Source organism: Myotis myotis, unplaced genomic scaffold (genome assembly GCF_014108235.1).
Source record: "Myotis myotis isolate mMyoMyo1 unplaced genomic scaffold, mMyoMyo1.p scaffold_m19_p_3, whole genome shotgun sequence".
Taxonomy (NCBI): domain Eukaryota; kingdom Metazoa; phylum Chordata; class Mammalia; order Chiroptera; family Vespertilionidae; genus Myotis; species Myotis myotis.
Window position 1 is genome coordinate 104,054,106 of NW_023416335.1, and position 24,049 is coordinate 104,078,154.

Consider the following 24,049-nt stretch of genomic DNA (forward strand, 5'->3'; position numbering starts at 1 on the left):
ATTAAGTTTATCAGCAGTTTCTAGAAAATTATTGAAAGACCTTAAAATTGGTTATGAACTCTATATCCTCCATTGACAATTTTGTCCTGTTTCTTTGTCTCCGCATTTTTTATGCTTTCTTGGTGCACCCCCTAGTGGTCTTTGTGCGCAGTCTTGTTGTAGTTAAGCCTTGACTGTTGTCGGTATTACTGGGTGGGATTTGACCTCCAGGCCAACTGGCTGTGAGAATCAGCTGTGTCTGCAGTGGGAAAACTTCTGTCCTCTGGGGAGGTGCTAATCTAGCCTTTGCCTGAGGCTATCCGGCAAATGCCTCTGTGCAGGGCTTGGGCGGGGCGGGTCACAGGGGATCAACAGGGTGGGCGGAGCAAGCAGTTATGGCTGCTCTCAGTCCTGTCCCCAGAGGCTCTGCCTCTCAGAGTCCCAGCAACTGCTGCAAACCTCGGAGAGAAAGCTGCCCTCGAGTTCCGACCGATGCCAGACAGTCCCGCTTCTCCCGTTTGAGTCTGGGTCCCTAGAGACTCGCCCAGTACTGGAGCTCAGAGCCTGAGACTCCCTCCTGATTGAAAATGACAACCGCGCCCTCAGCTACCAGCCCACTCGCGCGCACCTCCGCACCTTTGTATTTTCTGCACTGCGCCTCCTCTGAGTCTCGGCATGCTGTTCTCTTTCCTTCTAGTTGAAGAATTTCCCCTCAGCCAGCCTTCCTGTGGTTCTGGATGATGTCCGTTCCGTGTTTTAGTTGTATTTTTGAAGTGGTTGTGCGAGGCAGCAATCTCCGGTGTTTACCTATGCCGCCATCTTCTGTTCCAGTTCGACATATGGTTTTAAACTGAACTGTTTGTTTCTATGGGGTGGCTTTCTTGCTCTTCCTCTGTCCTGCCTCAGTTGTTAAAAACACTGAAAGTTATTTTTACCAGTTGCTCAGTGGGTGTCTGGAGCCACAAAATCTGTTGTTGCTAGGTGACAAGGAAGGGAGGGGAATTTGGGGCTGAGACAGTCTGTCAGATGTCCTAGGGAGGATTTCTTTTCTTTTCTTTTTTTTTTAAAAACTATATTTTATTGATTTTTTTACAGAGAGGAAGGGAGAGGGATAGAGAGTTAGGAGCATTGATGAGAGAGAAACACCGATGAGCTGCCTCCTGCACACCAACCCCTACTGGGGATGTGCCCCCAACCAAGGTACATGCCCTTGACTGGAATCGAACCTGGGACCCTTCAGTCCACAGGCCAACGCTCTATCCACTGAGCCAACCCTAGGGAGGATTGCTTATCAGTATTTTTCCCAAGCCTGTAAAACATGCTTAGAGTAAAAGTTATGAAATGTTCCAAAGAGGCTTGTTTGAAGAGGAGGGAGGAAGGGAACTTTCTACTAACTAGAGATTTCTTCATGAAAATTATCCCGAAGTTGTGAAAATAGCAGGGAGGAAGGATATACAAGAATGGAGCCTTGAAAGTAGCTTAATTTGTCAAACAGGGATGCTGTTTGAATAAAAGGAGCTAACAATCTTGGGGTTTAATTATTAGGGGCTTCTCATAAATTGTGGAAGGCTACAGCAAGAAAAAATAGGCCCTTTCCTGTCCTCACACTCACAATCAACACTAAATACAGGGAAGAAAAATAATGAGATATAAGAAGGGACACACTGAAGGCTGTTTTTCTTAAAGTGGTGGGAGATGCACAGGTAACAGTTACATTTTTAAGTATTACAAGGACACAAAAAAATGTAATAAGAACATCAAAGCTGAAGCCCAGTTCTTTGCAATCAGGTGGGGTGCATTTGGGGGGTGAGAATGAGGTATGTGCAAATCACTGGCAGCAAAGAACATAAGAGTTATGGGTTTGGACCTCTGTATCTGATCCAGTTGGCCCTGTGTCCACAGGTTTCACATGGGCAAATTCAACAAACTATAGATCAAAAATATTTGAGAAAAAAAAAATCCCAGAAATCTCCAAAAATCAAAATTTGAATTTGCCATGTGCCAAGTACTATGATGAATTCATATAAATGGAGTGATGTGTAGGAAGACCCTGGTGTGGCCCTATGTGCAAATATAGGTTATATGCAAGTACATCCACCATTTTCTATAAGGGAATTGAGCATCCAAGGATTTTGGTGTGCACAGGGGTCCTCTGCAGATACCAACGGACAACTGTAGTGAGGTTTCGTGACCTGATGTTAAGGTTAAATTTTGGATATGGATTTAGAGATAAGTGTTTCCTTTGCAAAATAACTTACAATGAAGTACCAATTTCTACAAGGTACCTTCTAACTGAAGCAAAAATCATAAAACACGAATATTAATAGTGAAAGAAAACGCACTGTGTCAAGATCCAAACTGGCACTGTTGGAGACATGCACGTTTCACAGGAAGGTGGTCGGCCAGGGTAAACTGGCATAAAATGAGAGGAAGCTTCCCTAGCCAATCTTGAAATTAACAAAATTTATATATCCCTACTAAGCAACACCTTCCTTTAAGGCCTAGTCTACTCTTGATTATCCTTCTAATCTTTAAAAGAAAATTAAGTGCTTGTCTATTTTTTGAATGTTCCCCATCTTATACAGCACTTAAGTGTTGTTGGCAGGAGCCATACATAAGTATGTAGTGAGGTGAAATGTAGAATCATGAATAATGTGAGCAAGAGCAGACTTTATCATGGGCATCTCCTAAGATATAAACATAAAAGGTTAGTTTAATTATTCTGAAGTCCCATCCTATGGTAAAATTTGCTTTTTCTAACACATGCCAAATTTTTACTAGTAAAACCAACTTAGAAGAATTCTTAAAATTGAGATGACATTTTTAATACTCTCATCTAAAATTCAGGCAAGTGTGTCAGCCACGATAATTAGTAAATAAACCTGACACCTGACACGTGGCCATAAGGCAAGGTGTTTATTCTTTCAAAATGTTAGAGTATTTTACAAACTACTAAATCTAAGAGAACCTAAATACATTCATATTTTTTAAAATATGTCATCTATATTGTACCAACACTAGATGATTCAACCTGCAGAAACCTATAAAAATGAGGACCAATCTTGTTGATATGGACGTTAAGTTCTGAAAGTGCTTCAGTTCTGAAACTTATTGCAGGGGAAGAACTGCAGGTGGTTCCATGAGAGACACATGCATGTACCTGAAATGAGACCCAAAGCAAGTTCAGCACAAGGCAAAGACTTCAGTTTTGTAAAATCTCAGGCCACAGAAAACTTTCTAGTAGTTTTAGCAGAAAGGAAGGAAGCTAGCTGAATCTATATACTACAAGTAATTATAAATCTATATCTCTCTGAACAGATTTTCTTTTTTGCTTGTTTTCTTTTGTTTGTTTTCAACTGATTTTCTTAATTTAACATGCAACATTGTTTTTCCAGTCTAGCACCAGGTATATAGTTTGTTCATTACTATGACTTATTGAAGCTTTAAAGAGTAAGTCTAGATAAGAAAATTTCAGGAACTTACTTTGAAGTCTTGTACTTCTCCCTAATTGCTTGCTGAGGTCGATGGGGTATATCAAGGCATGCTTTATGTAGCTCACTCAGGCAAGGCACAATTTCACTTAATGAATATCCTGTAAATGCAGCAAGGGTTTCTGGCTAATCAAGACAAAAGAAAAAGTGCATCATATAATGTTTTAAGATATGAGAAATCTGAAGATAAAGCTGTGAAACAAAGGAAATTAATCACTTGGTATTCATATTTATTTCAAAAGACAACATAATCCTTCTTTAGAGACTTTAGGCAAAAATATTAGAAATAACCAGAGTTCTAAATTTGCTCATATTGTACATTTATAATGTACTTAACTAAACTCCCTATTTATATTGAATATAAAAGTTTCTTAGCCAAACACAGAAAAAGAAACAAAATAAAAGTAGACACCTCACTTCTTTCAGCATACAAGTGAGCTTTCAGAATCAAACCTAGTGCCCATTTCCAATCTTACCACCTTCTTGGGCCAAGAGGCAACATTAAATTCCCTGTTCCCTTGAAAGCATAATCCAACCTTCTGACCATCTTAATTGGACCCAGGTTGTGAACAACTTTTAGGGGAAAAGTCAACAACTTTTCTTGAAGTGGTCAATGCTTACACTACAAGGGTCCTCCTTGCATGAGAGCAGACATTGAGGTTTCCAGGCCTGCTTCTGTTAAATGAGCATGTCAACACTATCTTCTTGACTTCCTGCAATCTCTAGTCTCCATAAAGCAAAGCCATTGAGTCAAAGCCACAAACAAAGGCTGTTATAGTCTGCTGGCAAGACTCGTAAGAGGCCAGCCTATTCTAAACCTTAAGAGTTACTGAACGGCCCTAACTGGTTTGGCTCAGTGGATAGAGCATCAGCCTGCGGACTCAAGGGTCCCAGGTTCGATTCTGGTCAAGGGCATGTACCTTGGTTGTGGGCACATCCCCAGTAGGAAGTGTGCAGGAGGCAGCTGATCGATGTTTCTCTCTCATCGATATTTCTAACTCTCTATCCCTCTCCCTCTCTGTAAAAAATCAATAAAATATATTTTTTAAAAAAGAGTTACTGAACAAATTTTAGAGAGGCCTTGAATTTAAAAAAGTAATTAGAATCTTACCCAGAAATGCCTGTTCACGGTATAGTTTGCCAGGCAATAAGCTGCTGCAGCTATCAATGAAGGAAGATATTTCAAGAATGGGTCAGCTTCAAGTAGACTCAGTTCCGCTACATACTAAAAACAAGAAAGAAAAAGCTCATTGGAATTAGGAATTCGACTAAAGTTACAAGTAAAGTTTAAAATGTCAGGGGAATTGCCCTGGCTGGTGCGGCTCAGTTGGTCGGACGTCATCCTGTGCACCAAGAGGTTGCCAGTTCCATTCATGAGGTCAGGGCATATGCCCAGGTTGTGGTCTCAATCCCTGGTAGGGGGCCTGCAGGAGGCAGCTGATGTTTCTTCTTCTCTCCACCTTATTCTCTCTCCCTCTCCCTTCCTCTCCCTTCCTCCCTCTCTCTCTCTTTCTCTCTCTCTCTCTCTCTCTCAAAAAAAAAAAAAATGTCAGGGGAAACAATTGTGTCTTATTTTTATTCAAATTATTCACTAGGTTAATAACTACCAGGCCTGTCCACAAACAGAATAATATTTATGTTGTAATAAATTTCAATACACACAGTATATGTGATGGGTTACTTATGTTATACTAGTAGTATAGGTTTATATTGGTCAGATAAAGTAGCATTGCTCTGGCCACTGGAGTAGGACTATAGACTTAAGCCAAAGGCAAACTATGAGCATATTAAAGCTATTTATATCAGGCAAAATCATGCAGTTCAGAGGTAGAACCAGTGGGAATCTATCAGATTAGAAGAAACATATTTGGAAATTTACATAGATTTTCTTATCACTGTTTGCATAGCACATAAATACCAGATATACTAAATCATAGTGGTTGGAAACCAAATTTTCCAAACCAATATGTACTTTAGTGCCTTCAACTAAGTTCTTTACTCCAAATAACTAAATAATGCTTCATTACTTAATATGTTTGGAGGAGATTAGAGTCAAATCAAATCACGTTTATTTTGTTCCTATTCTGTACACCTAAGAATACTGCTTTCATGTGGTCTGTATCTAACACGGGAATAGTTCCCAAGCTTAAGTTTCTTTAAGAGTTGAGTCATTAGACAACCCATGCCTACCAAACATGATCAACAGTAATGTCTCCTAACCCAAAGTTGGGTTCTTAAAATTAGCACTCTTCCATTGCTAAAAGTTTTTCTGGGACCACGACAAAAAACAAACAAAAACAAAACAAACAACCACAAACTAAAAAGGAAAGAAGAACTAAAGGATGATTGGAAAGGCTACTTTTTACCCAATTTGGCACCAACATTCTTGGCAGTCACATGGCATACCTTGGCTAGGTTCTCAGTTATGCTGCACACTCCTTGTCTCCTTAGGTACTGAAGGAGAAACTGATTGGTAGTTGGCACTGTCAGATCAAAAGCTAGGACTTTCAGGAGTAGGTGTTCCATTCTTAACAGTTGTCGTTTTGTGTAAGTATCATCAGTTATATAGACAAACTCGTCTACTTCAGGTGGGTATATTTCTTCATATTTCCTATGAAAAGTAAAGAATCTTTGGAAATAATGCTTGGAATCTGTGGCTCTCCTTCCTGTGCTATCAAAACCCTGCCTCTCATATGACCCTTGCAGACTTAAAAAAAAATCACTAAATGGTATAGGACTGTGAAGATACTAGGAATTTGTTTCCAGAACAAGAACATGAATATTACAAAGATATGTTGTACTAACTGCTAGGTAGTAACAGAAACAATTTCCAATAAGAATTTTAGTTTTGGCCTCTGATATACTGAAAGATTCTGAATGACAGACATACATGTAAACTCCTCTTAATTAAAATCTTCTTGTGGGAAAGAATGTTATGTTGAACACATAGTAGAAAAAAACTCCTTAAGTCTTAGATTTTTAAAAACATTATGTTTAGCTTTCTCTATTGAATTAGCAAATGATGCTATATATCCAAGAGAATGATAATGATACAGTTTCACCGCTATCAATTCTTTGCTTTTATTTTCCTTTTGTAGGGAAATTTTGTGAAACAAAGGAAATTAATCACTTGGTATTCATATTTATTTCAAAAGACAACATAATCCATATTAATGCAAGTTTTTAGGCATTAATAACTAGAATATCTGAGACTAGAAGAATAGAAAGGAAAACTACTACTCACCAATAGGTCACTTAATTAAAGGCAGCAACAATCCAGCTCTTTTACACATAATTAGATATTATTATCAATGATTGATAGTAACAGGAACAGTGAATAATTTATTCACTGTATCCACATAAACTGTGGTATTATGGATCATTTAACAGATCATGAAGATGGCTTCCATATAACGAAAATTTCCTTAAGTAGGACTTTTACTTATACTAGAATACAGCCAAAGACTACACCACAAAATAGTTAAATTGCATCCTGAATTTGAGCTGATGGCCGCTTTGGTCATGAAACTGTATTATAAGCATCTGCATTGAAGAGTGAACATGTGGTAAGGTTCAGTTTCTCAGTAAATACTATAAAAATGATGGTATTTTATCAAAAAAGGCATGAATAAATTTTAAGTACTGGATTTCTTCAATAAATGAAGAATAAGTCATGTGTTTTGACAGACTGTAGTTTCACATTATTTAAGCTGAAGAACACTTACGAAGCCAGAAGAATAGCTGCTGTACCTACAAGCTGCAATTTCCCTCTCAAAACAGACATGCACGAAAGAAACCTATCCAGGAAGTTGACAGCCAAGTAGAGAGTCTCAGCTCGAAGCTTATATTCTTCTCCAACCTCAACCAGCCAGTCCACCAGAATCCTTCGCATGCCTTCTGTGATGTCTGGTTGTTTCCTTAAGTAGTGGGCTTTGGGCCTGTATCGTATCTGTTTGGGGAAAGAGTTTTGATATTTAAATACTTGCTGTATGGTAAAGATCATGCCACAGTATGGCTGCTATTTTAAAAATCTCATGAGCAAAGGTTAGAAGGAAACTGATCAAAACACAAATAAATCTTTACTATGACACAAAAGAAAGTGTGAAATTCTGGTTCTGTAATGCAATTAGGTAACAAATAACAGAGGGAGGGAAATGGCAACATGGACTATTCCTAAGAGTGAAATGCTTAATATATAAACCATTTGTGTCATAGAGGAATAGTCCAAGTAATTGCTACTCACCTCACAACTATTATTTTTAATAGATATTCTTATATTTAGATGTCATAAGATGCCATTCATTAATGGTTATGGCCAAGAGTTTATAACTATCTTAATATTAAGTGCTTTGGGTGCTGGCAATTGAAGTAGAATTTAGGAAAACTTACTTCAGCTTCTCTAAGGTACTGATGAATTTCTTCAGCATATTCAGTCACATTTATCATGTCTGTACCAAAATCTGATGCATCTTCAGACTGAGCATGAAGAGATGACTCTACCAGCATAGGGGAAACTGCAGGGATTCAACATTATTAGGTAAGACATTTAATTTAAAAACTCACTCTAGAGAAACCAAGATGGCAGAATAGGTAAACACCTGAAATTGCTGCCTCGAACAACCACTTCAAAAATACAACTAAAAGACAAAATGGACATCATCCAGAACCACAGGAAGGCTGGATGAGTGGAAATTCTACAACTAGAAAGAAAGAGAAAAGCACACTGAGACTCAGAGGAGGTGCAGAAGTAAAGTGCAGAGGTACGGAGGTGCACGCAGAAAGGGCTGGCAACTGAGGAGGTGGTTGTCTTTTTCAATCAGGAGGGAGTCTCAAGTTCCCAACTGCTCTGAACTCCAGTTCTGAGCGAGTCTCTGGGGACCCAGACACATACGGGGAGAAACTGGACTGTCTAGCATCGGGCAGAACTCGAGGGCAGCTTTCTCTCAGAGAAGCTTGCAGAGATTACCGGGACACTGAGACCCAGGGCCTCTTACGGTAGGACTGAGGATCAGCCATAGCTGTTTGCTCCGCCCTGTTGATTCCCTGAGAACCGGCCCCACCCAAGCTGTGCCCAGAGGCTTTTGCATATGAATGGCCTGGCCCTCTGCAATTTAAAATTACCTAACAAACTGCAGCTGGGTCAGAGAGACCCAGAACATCCAAAAGAAGGCCCAAGGCCCCACAGCAGCTTGCATTGCTTCACAGATGAGACCCATCTGGGCACCTCCAAACCCCAAACAAAGAAGAGGAATCTGCAGATCTCTCCATAGCTCCTGCTGGGTAGCCTCAGGCAGAGGCTAAATTAGCACCTCCTTAGAGATCCAAGAGCCAGTGTACCCAGTGGTCAGAGTGGGACCATCCAGATTACAACTCCTCAGATCCATAAGGGACACACTCAGGGGGCAGACTCAGTGAGCACCAAAGCCCCACTGAAGCAAGTCTTGCCCCATAAAGGTGTCTCCAGCACAGAAGTTCTCCCACCTTAGACACAGCTGATTCTCACAGCCAATTGGCCTGGAGGTCAATTCCTCCAGTGATACCTACAACAATCAAGGCTTAACTACAACAAGACTGTGCACAAAGCCCACAAAGGGGTGCACCAAGAGTGTCCACCTCAGGTAATTGGGGAGGCTGAGCCACTGGGCCCTATAGGACACCTAACACACAAAGCCACTCTATCAACACAGGAAGCAGTCAAAATGCAGAGACAAAGAAACAGGTCACAAATGACAGAAATGGAGGAAAGCAAACTACTGGATATAGAGTTCAAAACCAAACTTATAAGGTTTTTCAAGAATTTTCTAGAAACCACCGATAAATTTAGTGAGACCCTCAATAAATCTAGTGAGACCCTCAAGGATATGAAAAAGGACCAACTAGAAATTAAGCATACACTGCCTGAAATAAAGAATATTAAACGGAGATCCAACAGCAGACTAGAGGATCACAGGAATCAAGTCAAGGATTTGAAATACAAAGACGCAAAAGACACCCAACTGGAAAAAGAAAAAAGAATCCAAGAATATGAAGATAGTGTAAGGAGCCTCTAGGACAACTTCAAGCGCACCAACATCCGAATTATGGGGGTGCCAGAAGAAGAGAGAGAGCAAGATATTGAAAACCTATTTGAAGAAATAATGACAGAAAACTTCCCCTACCTGGTGAAAGAAATAGACTTACAAGTCCAGGAAATGCAGAGAACCCCAAACAAAAGGAATCCAAAGAGGACCACACCAAGACACATCATAATTAAAATGCCAAGGGCAAAAGACAAAGAGAGAATCTTAAAAGCAGCAAGAGAAAAACAGTCAGTTACCTACAAGGGAGTACCCATACGACTGTCAGCTGATTTCTCAATAGAAACTATGCAGGCCAGAAGGGAGTGGCAAGAAATATTCAAAGTGATGAATACCAAGAACCTACAACCAAGATTACTTTATCCAGCAAAGCTATCATTCAGAATTGAAGGTCAGATAAAGAGCTTCACAGATAAGAAAAAGCTAAAGGAGTTCATTACCACCAAACCAGTATTATATGAAATGCTGAAAGGTATTCTTTAAGAAGAGGAAGAAGAAAAAGGTAAAGATAAAAATTATGAACAAAATATAATAATCTGATGAACAGAATAAACTGGTGAATATAACAGAATCAGGGGCATAGAGAGGGAGTGGACTGACAATTCTCAGGGGGTACGGGAAGAGACTGGAAAAAATCGTATACCTATGGATGAGGATGGGGGGGTGGTTAATGGCAGAGGGTGGGGTGGGAACCGGGTGGAGGGGAGCTATGGGGGGAAAAAAGAGGAATAACTGTAATAATATGAACAATAAAGATTTAATTTAAAAAAAAAAACCTCATTCTCTCCACTAACCCTCTATAGGCAGTCATTACTTCGTGGTTTTCTCTTGCTAGTAACATGCTATTGAATACTGCAGGTGATTAGGAATACAGGGTACCTATCATCCACTGTAGGTAAGTCAGATTACCTGTGCTAAAATCCAGCAGGAAGTGAAGGTCAGACTTGAGTGTGCTAGTGTCTACTTCATACATATCCTCAAATGCCATCCCCGCTTTCCCACTGCAGCTGTTTTTGTCCTCTTGCTCAGGTTCATCCATGTAGATATCAAATCCTTGCTTGGCTGGCATGTGGACCCCACAGTCAGAGAGTGCTTTCTTTCCAGCTTGAGGGAAGACATTTTCTGATCCAGAGAAACACCTAACTGTTGTGATCCCCTAGAAAAGGATTTTTTGTTAAAGGCCACCCCAAAGACCAATAGGTGATGTGAACCAGTGTGACTCAAACCAGCAGGATGGGAAAATAAGAGGAATCTTAAATTGAAATATCTATTTCTGCAATATAATTTCAGAAAATAAAGCTTCCAAAGTATGACTTCTCCCTTATCTCTTTCTACATTTGACATTTGGTAAAAGAGCTATCTAAAATTTTTCATCTTCCTCACATGTTTATCAAAGGGAATTAAAAAATCCTAGAAAAAGAAACTATAACTCTTCTTCAAAATGAAAGGGGGGAGGAGGGATTGTAAATCGGCTCTCATGCTTATATAGCATTACAGGATTTTGTAAGTACCCAGCACAGTTTTTGATGCATAGTTACTGAGTTCCTACAGTCATCCCCCTTAAAAAGTTAACTTTAAGTCAGCAGGCCCCTATAAAGTTCCCATTTTATACCCAGTTAATTAGAAATATGATATTAGAAACACATACTACTAAATTCTCTTAACATAGAATCTTTTTGTATGACATGATGGAGAAATCTAACAGTCAATCAATTGTTTCTCCCTTTTCTTTATTCCTATAACATTAATGATGGAAACAACTGTGTGTGTTCCCTCTGTGAACAACTGTGATGCATTACATACTAGTGCACATTAAGGTGAGTCATGTTGGATGACCTGAAGGTCAGCTGAACCAAGGCAGGTGGGCAAGCTTTATGAATATAAGTTATATTTATGCAAATGCTAGGTCTAGCTACTGCATTAACATTTTATCATTTCTAAGTAACTAGAGGCCCAGTGCACGAAATTCATGCACTGGGGGGGGGGCATCCCTCAACGCAGCCTGCACCCTCTCCAATCTGGACCCCCCTATGGGATCCCCGGGCCTAAGCCGGCAGGCAGTCAGACATCCCTCTCACAATCTGGGACTGCTGGCTCCCAACCGCTCACCTGCCTGATCGCCCCTAACTGCTTCTGCCTGCCAGCCTGGTCACCCCCTAACCACTCCCCTACCTGGCTGATCGATGCCTAACTGCTTCCCTGCTGGCCCGATTGCCCCCAACTGTCCTCCCCTGCCACACCCAACTGCCCTCCCTTACCGGCCTGGTGGCCCCCAACTGCACTGCCCTGCAGGCCTGGTCCCCCTCAACTGCCCTCCCCTGCAGACCTGGTTGCCCCAACTGCCCTCCCCTGAGGCCTGGTCACCCCCAACTTCCCTCCCCTGCTGGCCTGATTGCCCACCACTGCCCTCCCCGGGCAGCCATCTTGTGCGAGGGCATGATGGTCAATTTGCATATTACTTCTTTATTATATAGTATCTTGGTGTTTACTGTTGAGACTCTTTTCAAGTTATGTGTTTCCATACTTTCCCTTCCATCTAGTAAATTAAATATGTGGTTTATGTCTACACTAGTAAGAAAAAAGTTCTTTTTTTAATCCTCACTTGAGGATAAATTTATTGATTTTTAGAGAGAAAGTGGAAGGGGGAGAGAGAGAGAGGAGAGAGAGAAAAAGAAACATCAATCAGCTGCCTCCCCTACAGGATTGAACCCGCAATCTAGGTATGTACTGTGACCAGGAACAGCACCTGTAACCTTTTAGGTGTACGGGATGACTCTCCAACTAACTGAGCCACCTGGCCAAGGAAAGAAAAAAATTCTTTATGGTAATTCTGGTAAAATCACAAGAACTATAAAGGACCAAAAACACAAGTTACTATAACCAGATAATCATAATTCCAAATTATTACCATGTTTGACTTTTGCCGTGTATATATATATGTGTGCGGGTGTGTGTGTGTATATATATATATAGTAAATGGATCAAGACATACATTCATTACACATTTACTGAGCATCCAGTATGTGCCAGACATTGTTCTAGGTGCCCAGAATTTAGCAAGGAACTAAACGTTCAAAACAAACGGCCCTCATGGAGTTTATATCTAGTTGGGAGGATAGGAGAAAGACAAATAAGAAAAAGACATAGTAGATCAAATGTTAAGTGCTTTGGAGAAGAAGAACAGAGAGAAAAGAGAGTCATTGCCATTTTAAACAATGTGGCCAGGGAAAGCCCCCTGAAGATAAAAGTTAGACAAAGATATGAACAAGCTAAGAGAGTAAGTTACACAGATAAAAAAGGGAAGAGCATTCTGGGCAGAGGGAACAGCCTGGGTACATGTCCTGATGTTGAAGTGTGTCTTAAGAGGCACATCAAGAAACAAATGGGGACACGGAAGATGGCGGCGATATAGGCAGACGCGTCCCAGGTCATGTCCTGGAGCAAATGGAGCGAGCAGCTGAAACTAATAGCACCCACACCGAATTGGCGAAATTACTCAGCTGGTGAGACGGTTTGCAGCCAGGAAGAGCAAAACTCCCCTGGAAAGGTAAAAAAACCAGGGATTTGGGCAGGAAAATTTGCCAGACCTCTGAGCCCAGAGAGTCGGAGGGAGACCATGTGGCACACAGCCGCGTCCCTTGGGACAGGCACAGCCCCTGACGGGGGGAAAGGAGAACTGCGGGATACCTGGCGCCGCCGGGGGAATTGAGAGCTGGGTTCTGTGATCACTGAGGACTGAGCCTAAAGGGGGCAGCCTGAAGAGCTGACCAGACCATGCAGTCCTCGTAAGAGAAGAAGCTTACAGAAACCAAGCCTACCCCGTTTCCGCGGCCGGCGTTTGTTTGTTTGTTTTCACTGAATCCTGTTCATGGGACATTTCGGATACAGACACTCACCTGTGCTGAAGAGAGGGAGAGTGTGCGGAGGAGTGGAATCTGTGGAGAGACTGAGGAGAGAGGGGGGGCCGGGAGGGTTGGCAGCGAATTGAGTGCTGGGACACCCCTGAGCCCAGGACTGGGGCAGCCATTCTCTCTGGAGAGTGAGATTCCTCCCCCCACCCCCCAGGCAAGGAGCACAGCCACACCCAGACTCCACCCTGAACGAGATCAAGGATTAAAATAACCTGATCAGTCCCTGGGAGTTAACAGGGTCTGGCCTATAGAGGGATTTTCAATCCCAGCAACAACACAGCGCCGGTAACTAACTATTACGCAGCCAGCTCTGGGCAGTGAACTTCCACTGGACAGAGAGGCCCTATAGCCTCAGAGGCCAACCCCAGAACACTGCCACCCAGAGGGTGACCCACAAACTGACTCTTTGCTAAACACAAAATAAGGCAGTCTGGGAAACAAATGCGGCCTACTTTAAAATAAGGACTGTGGTTTACAACACAGAGGAACAGTGTATTGCAGGGAAACTCAACACTCTCCTGAATACCTGGCAGGTCTAAGGCGAGCGACACTGAAGAATAGAAGAACCAAAGGACCTTCACTACTGCAATTTTTTTTTTCTTTTTTCACCTTTTAACTAAGAAACCAATTTTTTTTCTTTTTTTTTCTTTCTTTTTTTTTTCTTCTTTTTCCATTACCTGATTTTACCCTTTTAATTACTACCTTCTTATTTTTAACCAGTATTATTACTGCTACCATTTTACCATTTTTTAAAGTGCCATTTTATTTTCTCTTTATTTTATTTTGGGATTAGTGTTCTCCATTCTATTTTCATCATTATATTATTGGTTGTTTCTAGTTTGCATTCATCTCCAGGGAGCTGTTGCTGGAATTTGTTGGGATTAGTGGCTATTCTATAGGAGTATTCTCCTCATATAAAAAGTCTCTTCCCCTCTTCCACTTCATTCTCTCTTTTCGCTCTTTTTTTTTTCCCCTTTCTTTTCTTTTCTTTTCTTTTCTTTTCTCGCTTGTATTTTCCCCCCTCCTTTTTCCCAATTTCATTTTTGCACTCCTTTTTTTGGTCCCAACTTTTCTTTTCTTTTTTCTCTTTTATCTTTTTCTCTTCCTTCTTCCTTATCCCCTAATTCTCTTAATTCGGGTGGTCACCTTTATTTGGGGTTATTAATATCGTGAATATATTTGTGTATAGTGCCTGGTACGTGGTGCCTTGTTGTGTTGTATTTTGTCCCTTTAAATCAACGCAGCAGATCCAAGCAACAGCAACCTACTGAGCACCACACCCTCTGCTGAGGAACAGCAACTATACGTGAAACCTCGCCCCACCAGCCAGAAGAGCCACCACAGCTGTGAACAGCACCCACCAGAGGAGCTGCTGCCAACTGAAGAGCAGCTGCTACCACAACCGCCCGAAGAGCAACCACAGACCAAGGAGTCACTGCCACCAAGGGAGCAACCACTGAACGACTCGACGTCTAGATATGTCAGTGAGATCAAACATGGGTAGACAAAGAAACCCCCAAAGGAAAGAGAAGGAGGACTCTCCAGAAAAGCAGCTGAGTAATACAGAGGCATGCAACATGACAGAAAAAGAATTCAGAATAAGGGTCCTAGAGTGCATAAACCGGATGGAGGAAAAAATCGACAACCTCTGCAAGAAGCAAGAAGAAACAGATGAAAAAATCGATAACATATGGAAGATGCTAGAAGAAACAGATGAAAAAATCAACAACTTAAGTAAGACCCAAGAAGAAATGAAGAGTAATATAGCTGCAATGAAAAACTCCATTGAAAGTATCAACAGTAGACTAGGAGAAGCGGAGGACCGAATTAGTGAATTAGAAGACAAGGAAGCAAAACACACCCAAAATGTACTGCAATTGGAGAAAAAAATTAAAAGACAGGAGGAGAGCCTAAGGGAGGTTTGGGACAACATGAAACAAAACAACATACGAATAATAGGGGTACCAGAACAACAGAAGGATGAACAAGGATTAGAAAACCTATTCGAAGAAATAATAGCAGAAAACTTCCCTGAGGTGGGGAAGAAAAAAGTCACACAAGCCCAGAGAGTCCCAAACAAGGTGAACCCGAAAAGACCCACACCAAGACACATCATAATTACCATGGCAAATGTTCAGGACAAAGAGAGAATCTTACAGACTGCAAGAGAGAGACAGAAAGTTACATACAAGGGATATCCCATTAGATTGTCAAATGATTTCTCAACAGAAACACATCAGGCCAGAAAAGAATAGACGGAAATTTACAAAGTGATGCAAAGCAAAGGACTGAATCCAAGAATACTCTATCCAGCAAGGCTATCATTCAAACTTGAAGGGGAAATAAGAAGCTTCACAGACAAAAAAAGGCTAAGGAGTTTATCACCACCAAGCCAGCAATGCAAGGAATGCTAAAGGGACTGGTATAAAAAGAAGAAATAAAAAGCTCAGAAAGAAAACAGCCACACACAAAAAGAAATGGCAACAAACAAGTACCTTTCAATAATAACTTTAAACGTAAACGGACTAAATGCTCCAACCAAAAGACATCGAGTGGCTGAATGGATAAAAAAACATGACCCATACATCTGCTGTCTACAAGAAACCCACCTCATTAGAAGGGACTCACACAGACTGAAAGTGAAAGGATGGAAAAATATCTTTCAGGCAAATGGAAAGGAAAAGAAAGCTGGGGTAGCAATACTTATAACGGACAAAATAGACCTCAAAGTGAAGGCCATAACAAGAGATAAGGAAGTCCACTTCATAATACTAAAGGGATCAATACAACAAGAAGATATAACCCTGGTAAACTTATATGCACTGAATGCAGGAGCACCCAAATTCATAAAAAAAACTTCTGGAAGATATCAAAGGAGAGATCGACAACAATACAATCATAGTAGGGGACTTTAATACACCACTGACAGCACTGGATAAGTCCTCTAGACAAACAATCAGCAAAGATACAGCAATCCTAAATGACTCACTAGATCAGATGGACTTAATAGACATCTTCAGAACACTTCACCCCAGTGCCACGGAATATACATTCTACTCAAATGCTCATAAGACATTTTAAAAAATAGACCATATATTGGGTCACAAGCAAAGAATCCCCAAATTCAAGAAGATTGAAATCATGAAAAGCGTCTTCGCAGACCACGATGGTATAATATTAGAAATAAACTACAATAAAAACAACCCAAAATACTCAAACACCTGGAAGCTGAATAGCATGCTATTAAATATTGATTGGGTTACCAATGAAATCAAAGAAGAAATTCAAAACATCCTGGAAACTAATGACAATGAAAACACAACAATCCAAAACCTATGGGACACAATGAAAGCAGTCCTGAGAGGGAAGTTTATAGCTCTACAGGCCTATCTCAAAAAACAAGAAAAAATGGTAGTAAATCATCTAACTCTACAACTCAAAGAATTAGAAAGACAGCAACAAGAAAACCCCAGAGTGAGCAGAAGGAAGGAGATAATAAAGATTAGAGCAGAAATAAATGACATAGAGACCAAAAAAACAATACAGAAAATCAATGAAACCAAGAGCTGGTTCATTGAAAGGATAAACAAGATTGACAAACCTCTAGCCAGACTCACCAAGAAGCAAAGAGAGAGGACCCAAATAAACAAAATCAGAAACGATAGAGGCGAAATAACAATAGACCCCACAGAAATACAAAGGATTGTTAAAAAATACTATGAACAGCTCTACTCCAACAAACTAGACAACATGGAGGAAATGGACAAATTCCTAGAAAAATACAACATTCCAAAACTCAATCAGGAAGAATCTAAAAATCTCAACAGGCCAATAACTATGGAAGAAATTGAAGCAGTCATCAAAAAGCTTCCATCAAACAAAAGCCCAGGACCAGACGGCTTCACAGGGGAGTTTTACCAAACATTCAAGGAAGAACTAAAACCTATCCTCCTCAGACTACTACAAAAAATTCAAGAGGAAGGAACACTTCCAAGCTCATTCTATGAAGCCAGCATCACCCTAATACCAAAACCAGATAAAGAAAACACAATGAAAGAGAATCACAGGCCAATATCCCTCATGAACATAGATGCCAAAATCCTCAACAAAATCTTAGCAAATCGGATCCAGCAGTACATCAGAAAGATCATACACCATGACCAAGTAGGATTTATCCCAGGGATGCAAGGATGGTACAATATCCGCAAATCAATAAACGTGATACATCACATAAACAAATTGAAAGAAAAAAACCACATAGTCATATCAATTGATGCAGAAAAAGCATTTGACAAAATCCAACACCCTTTCTAGATAAAAACTCTCAGCAAGGTGGGAGTAGAAGGATCATACCTCAACATAATAAAAGCCATATATGACAGGCCCACAGCCAACATCATACTCAATGGACAAAAACTAACACCATTTCCCCTAAGGACAGGAACAAGACAGGGATGCCCCCTCTCACCACTCCTGTTCAACATAGTACTGGAAGTGTTAGCCATTGCAATTCGGCAAGAAGAAGAAATAAAAGGCATCCAAATTGGAAAAGAGGAAGTAAAACTGTCCTTATTTGCAGACGACATGATATTATACATACAAAACCCTAGAGACTCCATCAAAAAGCTACTAGACTTAATACATGAATTTGGCAATGTAGCAGTAGAGACTCCATCAAAAAGCTACTAGACTTAATACATGAATTTGGCAATGTAGCAGGATACAAAATTAACCCCAAGAAATCTGAGGCATTTCTATACACCAATAGTGAACTTTCAGAAAGAGAGATTATGAAAACAACCCCGTTTACCATCGCACCAAAAAAATTAAGGTACCTAGGAATAAACTTAACTAAAGAGGTAAAAGACCTCTACTCAGAAAACTACAGGATGTTGAAAAAAGATATAGAGGAAGACATAAACAGATGGAAGAACATACCGTGTTCATGGATTGGTAGAATCAACATCATTAAAATGTCCATACTACCCAAAGCAATCTATAAATTCAACGCACTTCCCATTAAAATACCAACAGCATACTTCATAGATCTAGAACGAACTCTCCAAAAATTCATCTGGAATAAAAAAAGACCCCGAATAGCTGCAGCAATCCTGAAAAAGAACAAAGTAGGTGGGATCTCAATACCAGATACCAAGTTGTATTACAAAGCCACTGTTCTCAAAACTGCCTGGTACTGGCACAAGAACAGGCATATAGATCAATGGAATAGAATAAAGAGCCCAGAAATCGGTCCAAACCAATATGCTCAATTAATATTCGACAAAGGAGGCAAGAACATACAATGGAGCCAAGATAGTCTCTTCAATAAATGGTGTTGGGAAAATTGGACAGATATATGCAAGAAAATGAAAGTAGACCACCAACTTACACCATACACAAAAATAAACTCAAAATGGATAAAGGACTTAAATGTACGACAGGAAACCATAAAAATTCTAGAAGAATCCAAAGGCAACAAAATCTCAGACATATGCCGAAGCAATTTCTTCAGTGATACAGCTCCTAGGGCACTTGAAACTAAAGAAAAAATGAACAAATGGGACTACATCAAAATAAAAAGCTTCTGCACAGCAAAAGAAACCATCAACAAAACAACGAGAAAACCCACTGTGTGGGAAAACATATTTGCCAATGTCATATCTGATAAGGGCCTAATCTCCAAAATTTATAGGGAACTCACACAACTTAACAAAAGGAAGATAAACAATCCAATCAAAAAATGGGCAAAGGACCTAAATAGACACCTTTCAAAAGAGGACATTCAGAAAGCCAAGAGACATATGAAAACATGCTCAAAGTCACTAATCATCCGAGAGATGCAATTCAAAACAACAATGAGGTACCATCTCACACCTGTCAGAATGGCTATCATCAACAAATCAACAAACGACAAGTGCTGGAGAGGATGTGGAGAAAAAGGAACACTTGTGCACTGCTGGTGGGAATGCAGACTGGTGCAGCCACTATGGAAGACAGTATGGAGTTTCCTTAAAAAACTGAAAATGGAACTCCCATTTGACCCAGTGATCCCACTACTAGGAATATATCCCAAGAAACCAGAAACACCAATCAGAAAGGATATATGCACCCCTATGTTCATAGCAGCACAATTCACCATAGCTAAGATCTGGAAACAGCCCAAGTGCCCACCAGTAGATGAATGGATTAGAAAACCATGGTACATCTACACGATGGAATACTATGCTGCTCTAAAAAGGAAGGAACTCTTACCATTTGCAACATCATGGATGGAACTGGAGAGCATTATGCTAAGTGAAATAAGCCAGTCAATGAAGGAAAAATACCACATGATCTCACTCATTCATGGATAATAGAGACCATTATAAACTTTTGAACAATAATAGATACAGAGGCAGAGCTGCCTCAAACAGGTTGTCAAACTGCAGCAGGAAGGCCGGGGAGGGTTGGGAGGCAGGAGGTAGGGGGGTAAGAGATCAACTAAAGGACTTGTATGCATGCATATAAGCATAACCAATGGACATAAGACACTGGGGGATAGGGGAGGCTAGGGGACTGTCTAGGGCGGGGGGATAAAATGGACACATATGTAATACCCTTTGTAATACTTTAAGCAATAAATTAAAAAAATAAATAAATAAAAATAAATAAAAGAAAGAAAGAAAGAAAGAAAGGAAGGAAGGAAGGAAGGAAGGAAGGAAGGAAGGAAGGAAGGAAGGAAGGAAGGAAGGAAGGAAGAAAGAAAGAAAGAAAGAAAGAAAGAAAGAAAGAAAGAAAGAAAGAAAGAAAGAAAGAAAGAAATGGGGCACAGTGAGAAAAACAGTAGTGTTTGTAGTTCATGAGAGAAAAGAGAAAGCAAAAGGAAAAGAGAAGCCAGATTATGTAGGGCCTTACTACAGGCCATTTAAGGATCATCTTCTATTCTGAGATGGGCAGCCACTGGGGAGTTCTGGGCAAAGTATGATCTGATTTATGTTTTAAAAGGTTCACCCTGGTTATGTAGAGGTATAGAGAGCAAGTAAGGTAAGATGCTCAGTTGTGAAACTTGCCAATTCCAGGTAAGATACAATAGGATTTTGAACCAATGCAGTATTAGTAAAAGATGAGAAATGAAGATATTCTAGACACTTTTAAAAGTAAAGCCAATTGTATTTTTTCAGCAAAATAGATGTGAGGTAGGAGGAAAACAAGAGTCAAGGATGACAAAGTTTTTTAGGCTGAATAACAGGAAGGATGGATATCGCATTTATTGAGATGATAAGATTTGGGAAGAGTAGGTTGGGGCTAGGGTTGGTTTTGCACACATTTGAGGTGCCTATTGTATGATCCAAGGATCCAAATGGAGCTGTCAAGTAGGCTGCTGAATAATGTGAACCTGCAACATAGCTGAGAGGTCAAGACAGAAGATAAAAAGTATGAGCCATGGCACTTAATGTTAAAAGACTTGAAGAGTGTAAGGGACTAGGTACAAACTCAGATCAAATACTAAGTCCTGGAGCACTCTAATTTTGAGACACAGGATAAGGAAGAACCAGAATACTGAGGAGTGGCCAATGAGCTAGGTGAAAATCCAGGACAGAGTGGTCTTCTCCGGCTGAGTGAGAATAAAATTATTGCTAGAAATAAAGAATGATCAGTTAAGTGTAAAGGACTAAAAATTGAGTTAAAAGTGAACAAGAGAAGAACTAGAGACAGAGTGCATTCATTCAACAAACACTAGCATGCTACCCTGGCTAGGCACTGTTCCAACCACCAAGAATACAACAGTGAACCTGACATCCCAAATTCTCATCCTAATGGAGGATGGGACAAACAAACTCTAAAGAAATATTTCTATAAATGAGACAGGCATTGCAAAGAGCTTTGTAGTTGAAAGATATTTAAGATGGAAAAATTATATTTGCTTATGTGTTTGACCCAGTAGAGAAAAAAAAAACCGAGAAGAAAAAAATAAGAGTAAGGTATACTATACAAATAGGGGTTCATCTTGCATATGAGTAGAAACGTGAGTCATGTAGCAGGATCTGGATGACAGAGTATATGGCACATGGAAGCATATGGAAATTCTCTTCTGGTTGCTTTCATATTTTTAGGGAAATAGAATACAAAGCCATTAACTGAGGTGGAGGTTGTGAAGCATTAAAGAGAGAAGCAGAGATGTAAAATAGATTTCTAAGAAGGTTGTAGAAGAATCAAGCAGGGAAATGTAGAGGTAGTATCAGGCAATGTAAGAGGTTAGACCTGTCAGCAAAGGCATACTGCCAATTCATAATAACCAGGTTTTAGACTTTAATTTTAAAAAAGCAAACGCTGCTAAACAAATTAAGTTTGTTAAAAACAACTTCTGAATTTTTTCCAAAGCTTTAAACAGATCACTTCGGGTATTTTTCTCCAACTAATAAGATGCCACAAAAATGCTTGAATGGTCACGTCAGTAGATGAGAGGTTTCTAATCTGGTCTCCTCTACTATGCCTTCTCCCGCTGCCTCACCCTTGGCCTTTCTTTCCCTCTTAAATTTTTTCACCTATAACATGGAAAGAATAGCCCTGGCCTGATAGCTCAGTGGGTTAGCGCATCATCCCAATATGCCAATGTTGTGTGTTTGATGCCCAGTCAGGGCACACACAGGAAACAACCAATGAATGTATAAATAAATGGAACAAATCAATGTCCCTTTCTCTTTCTCCCCCCCCCCTTTCTCCCTTTCTCTCTCTTTAAAAGCAATAAATAAAAATATGTATTTTTTAAAAATGGAAATGATATCTAGCCTACCTACCTCACTGGACTAATGCCAGCATTATTCCACTACAAATGTGCAAAAAGGCTTTAAAAAGCACTGTTATCAGGATTTTGTCTAATAACAGACTTGGGAAAGCTTTTTTTTTTTTAAACCTGAAAATCCATTCTTAAGGATCCAAACCCCTCCTTTGTATTTAAATGTCTGAATTAGTTTTCAATCTAATTCTAAGGAATCAGTTAAGCAATATCTAATGGCCAACTGAACTTTATCAGTACTGGGGAGATGTCTGCTTTTAAATCACTTTTTGAAATAATCTAGTCTAGCCTGATCCAATCCTAATTTTAAACACTCTCCAATGAACAAGGTGAAAATTATCCAGGATTGCTTCAGGCACAGTCTAGATCAGTCTGCACACCACTCTGACCTGGAGTAACCCCAGTTCTATAGTTTCTTTGGGGATATTCACATTTCCTTTTAGCCAGCATGTAAATGACTTTACATATACTTAATCCAAATAGTTCCAAGACCTATTTCCTCGATTTTGGGGGGGAAAGATTTATTCACTATTTCTAGGTGTAAAAAGGGCCCAATAAGATGATGTTAAAATATTCAATGTCCCAATAATCCAGATTCCAGGGCTGAAATACTCAAGGAGAGTTTGTAAATAAAGCTACAAGAGAAACCCACCTCCCACCATGACAGGAGAGCTCTTCTCAACAAGCAGCTTCCCCAGCGCTTCTCATCATTACCTGGTCACAGGTCTTCCTGAACTGCCCATTCTCAGTTAGCACCCCTAGCACTGTTCTTTGTGGGGGGTCCTGGCCAAGCTGAGCTCTCGTCGTCTGACGGACATCAGGACCTCGGGACACTGGAGCCAGGACTACTCTGCTCTTGGAGCTGCTGAGATGCATCACCTCAGTGTCCACAGGCTGCTGCCTCAGGAGGGAGAAATAGACAAGCCAGTTAGTCAACCTCTTCCCAGGGGCTCCAAGCATGCAGGGAATCTCTAAGGGGCAGCACTGAAACGATGACCTTCCCAGCAATGATTAGGGCTGAAAGGACGCTAGCCACGGGGCATAAGCTATCAAAGCTGCTTTGAACCAAAACAGCGACTTGAATCCGTTGAGGCTTTCTTCCAAGACATGGGAGGAGAGAGCAGCCTGACAGACCTCCAAGCCAGGAGACTAAGGCTCCACGTTTCTTGGGGGTCTAAACAAGGGCGGGTCTTTCTCCGCTGAGGCTCATCCCCCGCCGCTCCGGCCGGCAAAGACCGAGAATACAGCACTGCGGGAAAGAACATGGCCGTCCCCGTGACCGGCAGGGCGCTCCCCGGCCCCGCAGCGGGCCTCGCTCTTCCCGGCCTTAGGCACGTGTGCCCCCAACACCTAGCAAGTGCGCTGGGGGCCTGGGGGCGAGGGGCCGCCAGAGCGGGGCGGGGGGCGAGGGGCGAGGGGCGAGGGGGCGAGAAGCAGCCGGATCCCGGCGGAGAGGCGGACGCCCGGCCGGCCTGGGCGCTCAGCGCTGGTTAGTTTCGCCATCACCACCGCGCCCCGCCCCTCCCCCCCGCGCCGCGGCTTCTGACCGGCCAATCAGCGGCGCGGCCGGGCCTCGCGGGCGCCTGTGGGCCTGCGCGCCCCACACCCGCCTGCTCACCCGCCGGCTCCGAGGCCGGGCCGCTGCCCCTGGGCGTTCAAGGCCGGGCGGGGCCTGCGGCAGCGGCTCCGGCTCCTCCGCGCGGCCCAGCCGCCTGGTGGGCGGTCGCAGTGGGCACTGCGCCCCTGCCGGCCGGCGCCCGGGGCCTGGGAGGAAGGAAAGTGGCCCACCCCGCGACGGCTCTGGCTTTGGGAGGG

At 41.4% G+C, this 24,049-nt stretch overlaps 1 protein-coding gene across 3 annotated transcripts; it reads right to left on the reverse strand.

Annotated features, from left to right (window-relative positions):
- Positions 1-2,876: 2,876 nt before the first annotated feature.
- On the reverse strand, positions 2,877-23,984 carry CCNA1 (cyclin A1). Of its 3 annotated transcripts, none has more exons than XM_036300363.1 (9): positions 23,853-23,984; positions 22,949-23,131; positions 10,457-10,703; positions 7,860-7,984; positions 7,196-7,419; positions 5,877-6,081; positions 4,582-4,695; positions 3,463-3,596; positions 2,877-3,139 (listed from the first exon to the last, which is right to left on the reverse strand). In XM_036300363.1, the coding sequence occupies exons 2-9, from the start codon at positions 23,108-23,110 to the stop codon at positions 3,088-3,090; spliced, it is 1,263 nt and encodes a 420-aa protein (XP_036156256.1). In that variant the 5' UTR covers positions 23,111-23,131; positions 23,853-23,984; the 3' UTR covers positions 2,877-3,087. The 3 variants fall into 3 exon arrangements, with proteins under 3 accessions (XP_036156256.1, XP_036156255.1, XP_036156254.1); XM_036300362.1 differs by lacking the exon at positions 23,853-23,984 and adding an exon at positions 23,369-23,703; XM_036300361.1 differs by lacking the exon at positions 23,853-23,984 and having other exon boundaries at positions 22,949-23,702.
- Between the last annotated feature and the right edge of the window lie 65 nt (positions 23,985-24,049).

What these genes read in the sequence shown, in the direction of transcription:
- CCNA1 (XM_036300361.1), bottom strand. Translation starts at nt 23,194, where the DNA reads ATGCTTGGAGCCCCTGGGAAGAGGTTGACTAACTGGCTTGTCTATTTC. An exon ending in TCAGGAAGACCTGTGACCAG is followed by an intron (nt 10,704 to 22,948) that starts GTAATGATGAGA and finishes ATCCTTTTCTAG; the next exon opens with GGGATCACAACAGTTAGGTG. An exon ending in GCAGCTATTCTTCTGGCTTC is followed by an intron (nt 6,082 to 7,195) that starts GTAAGTGTTCTT and finishes TACTTTTCATAG; the next exon opens with GAAATATGAAGAAATATACC.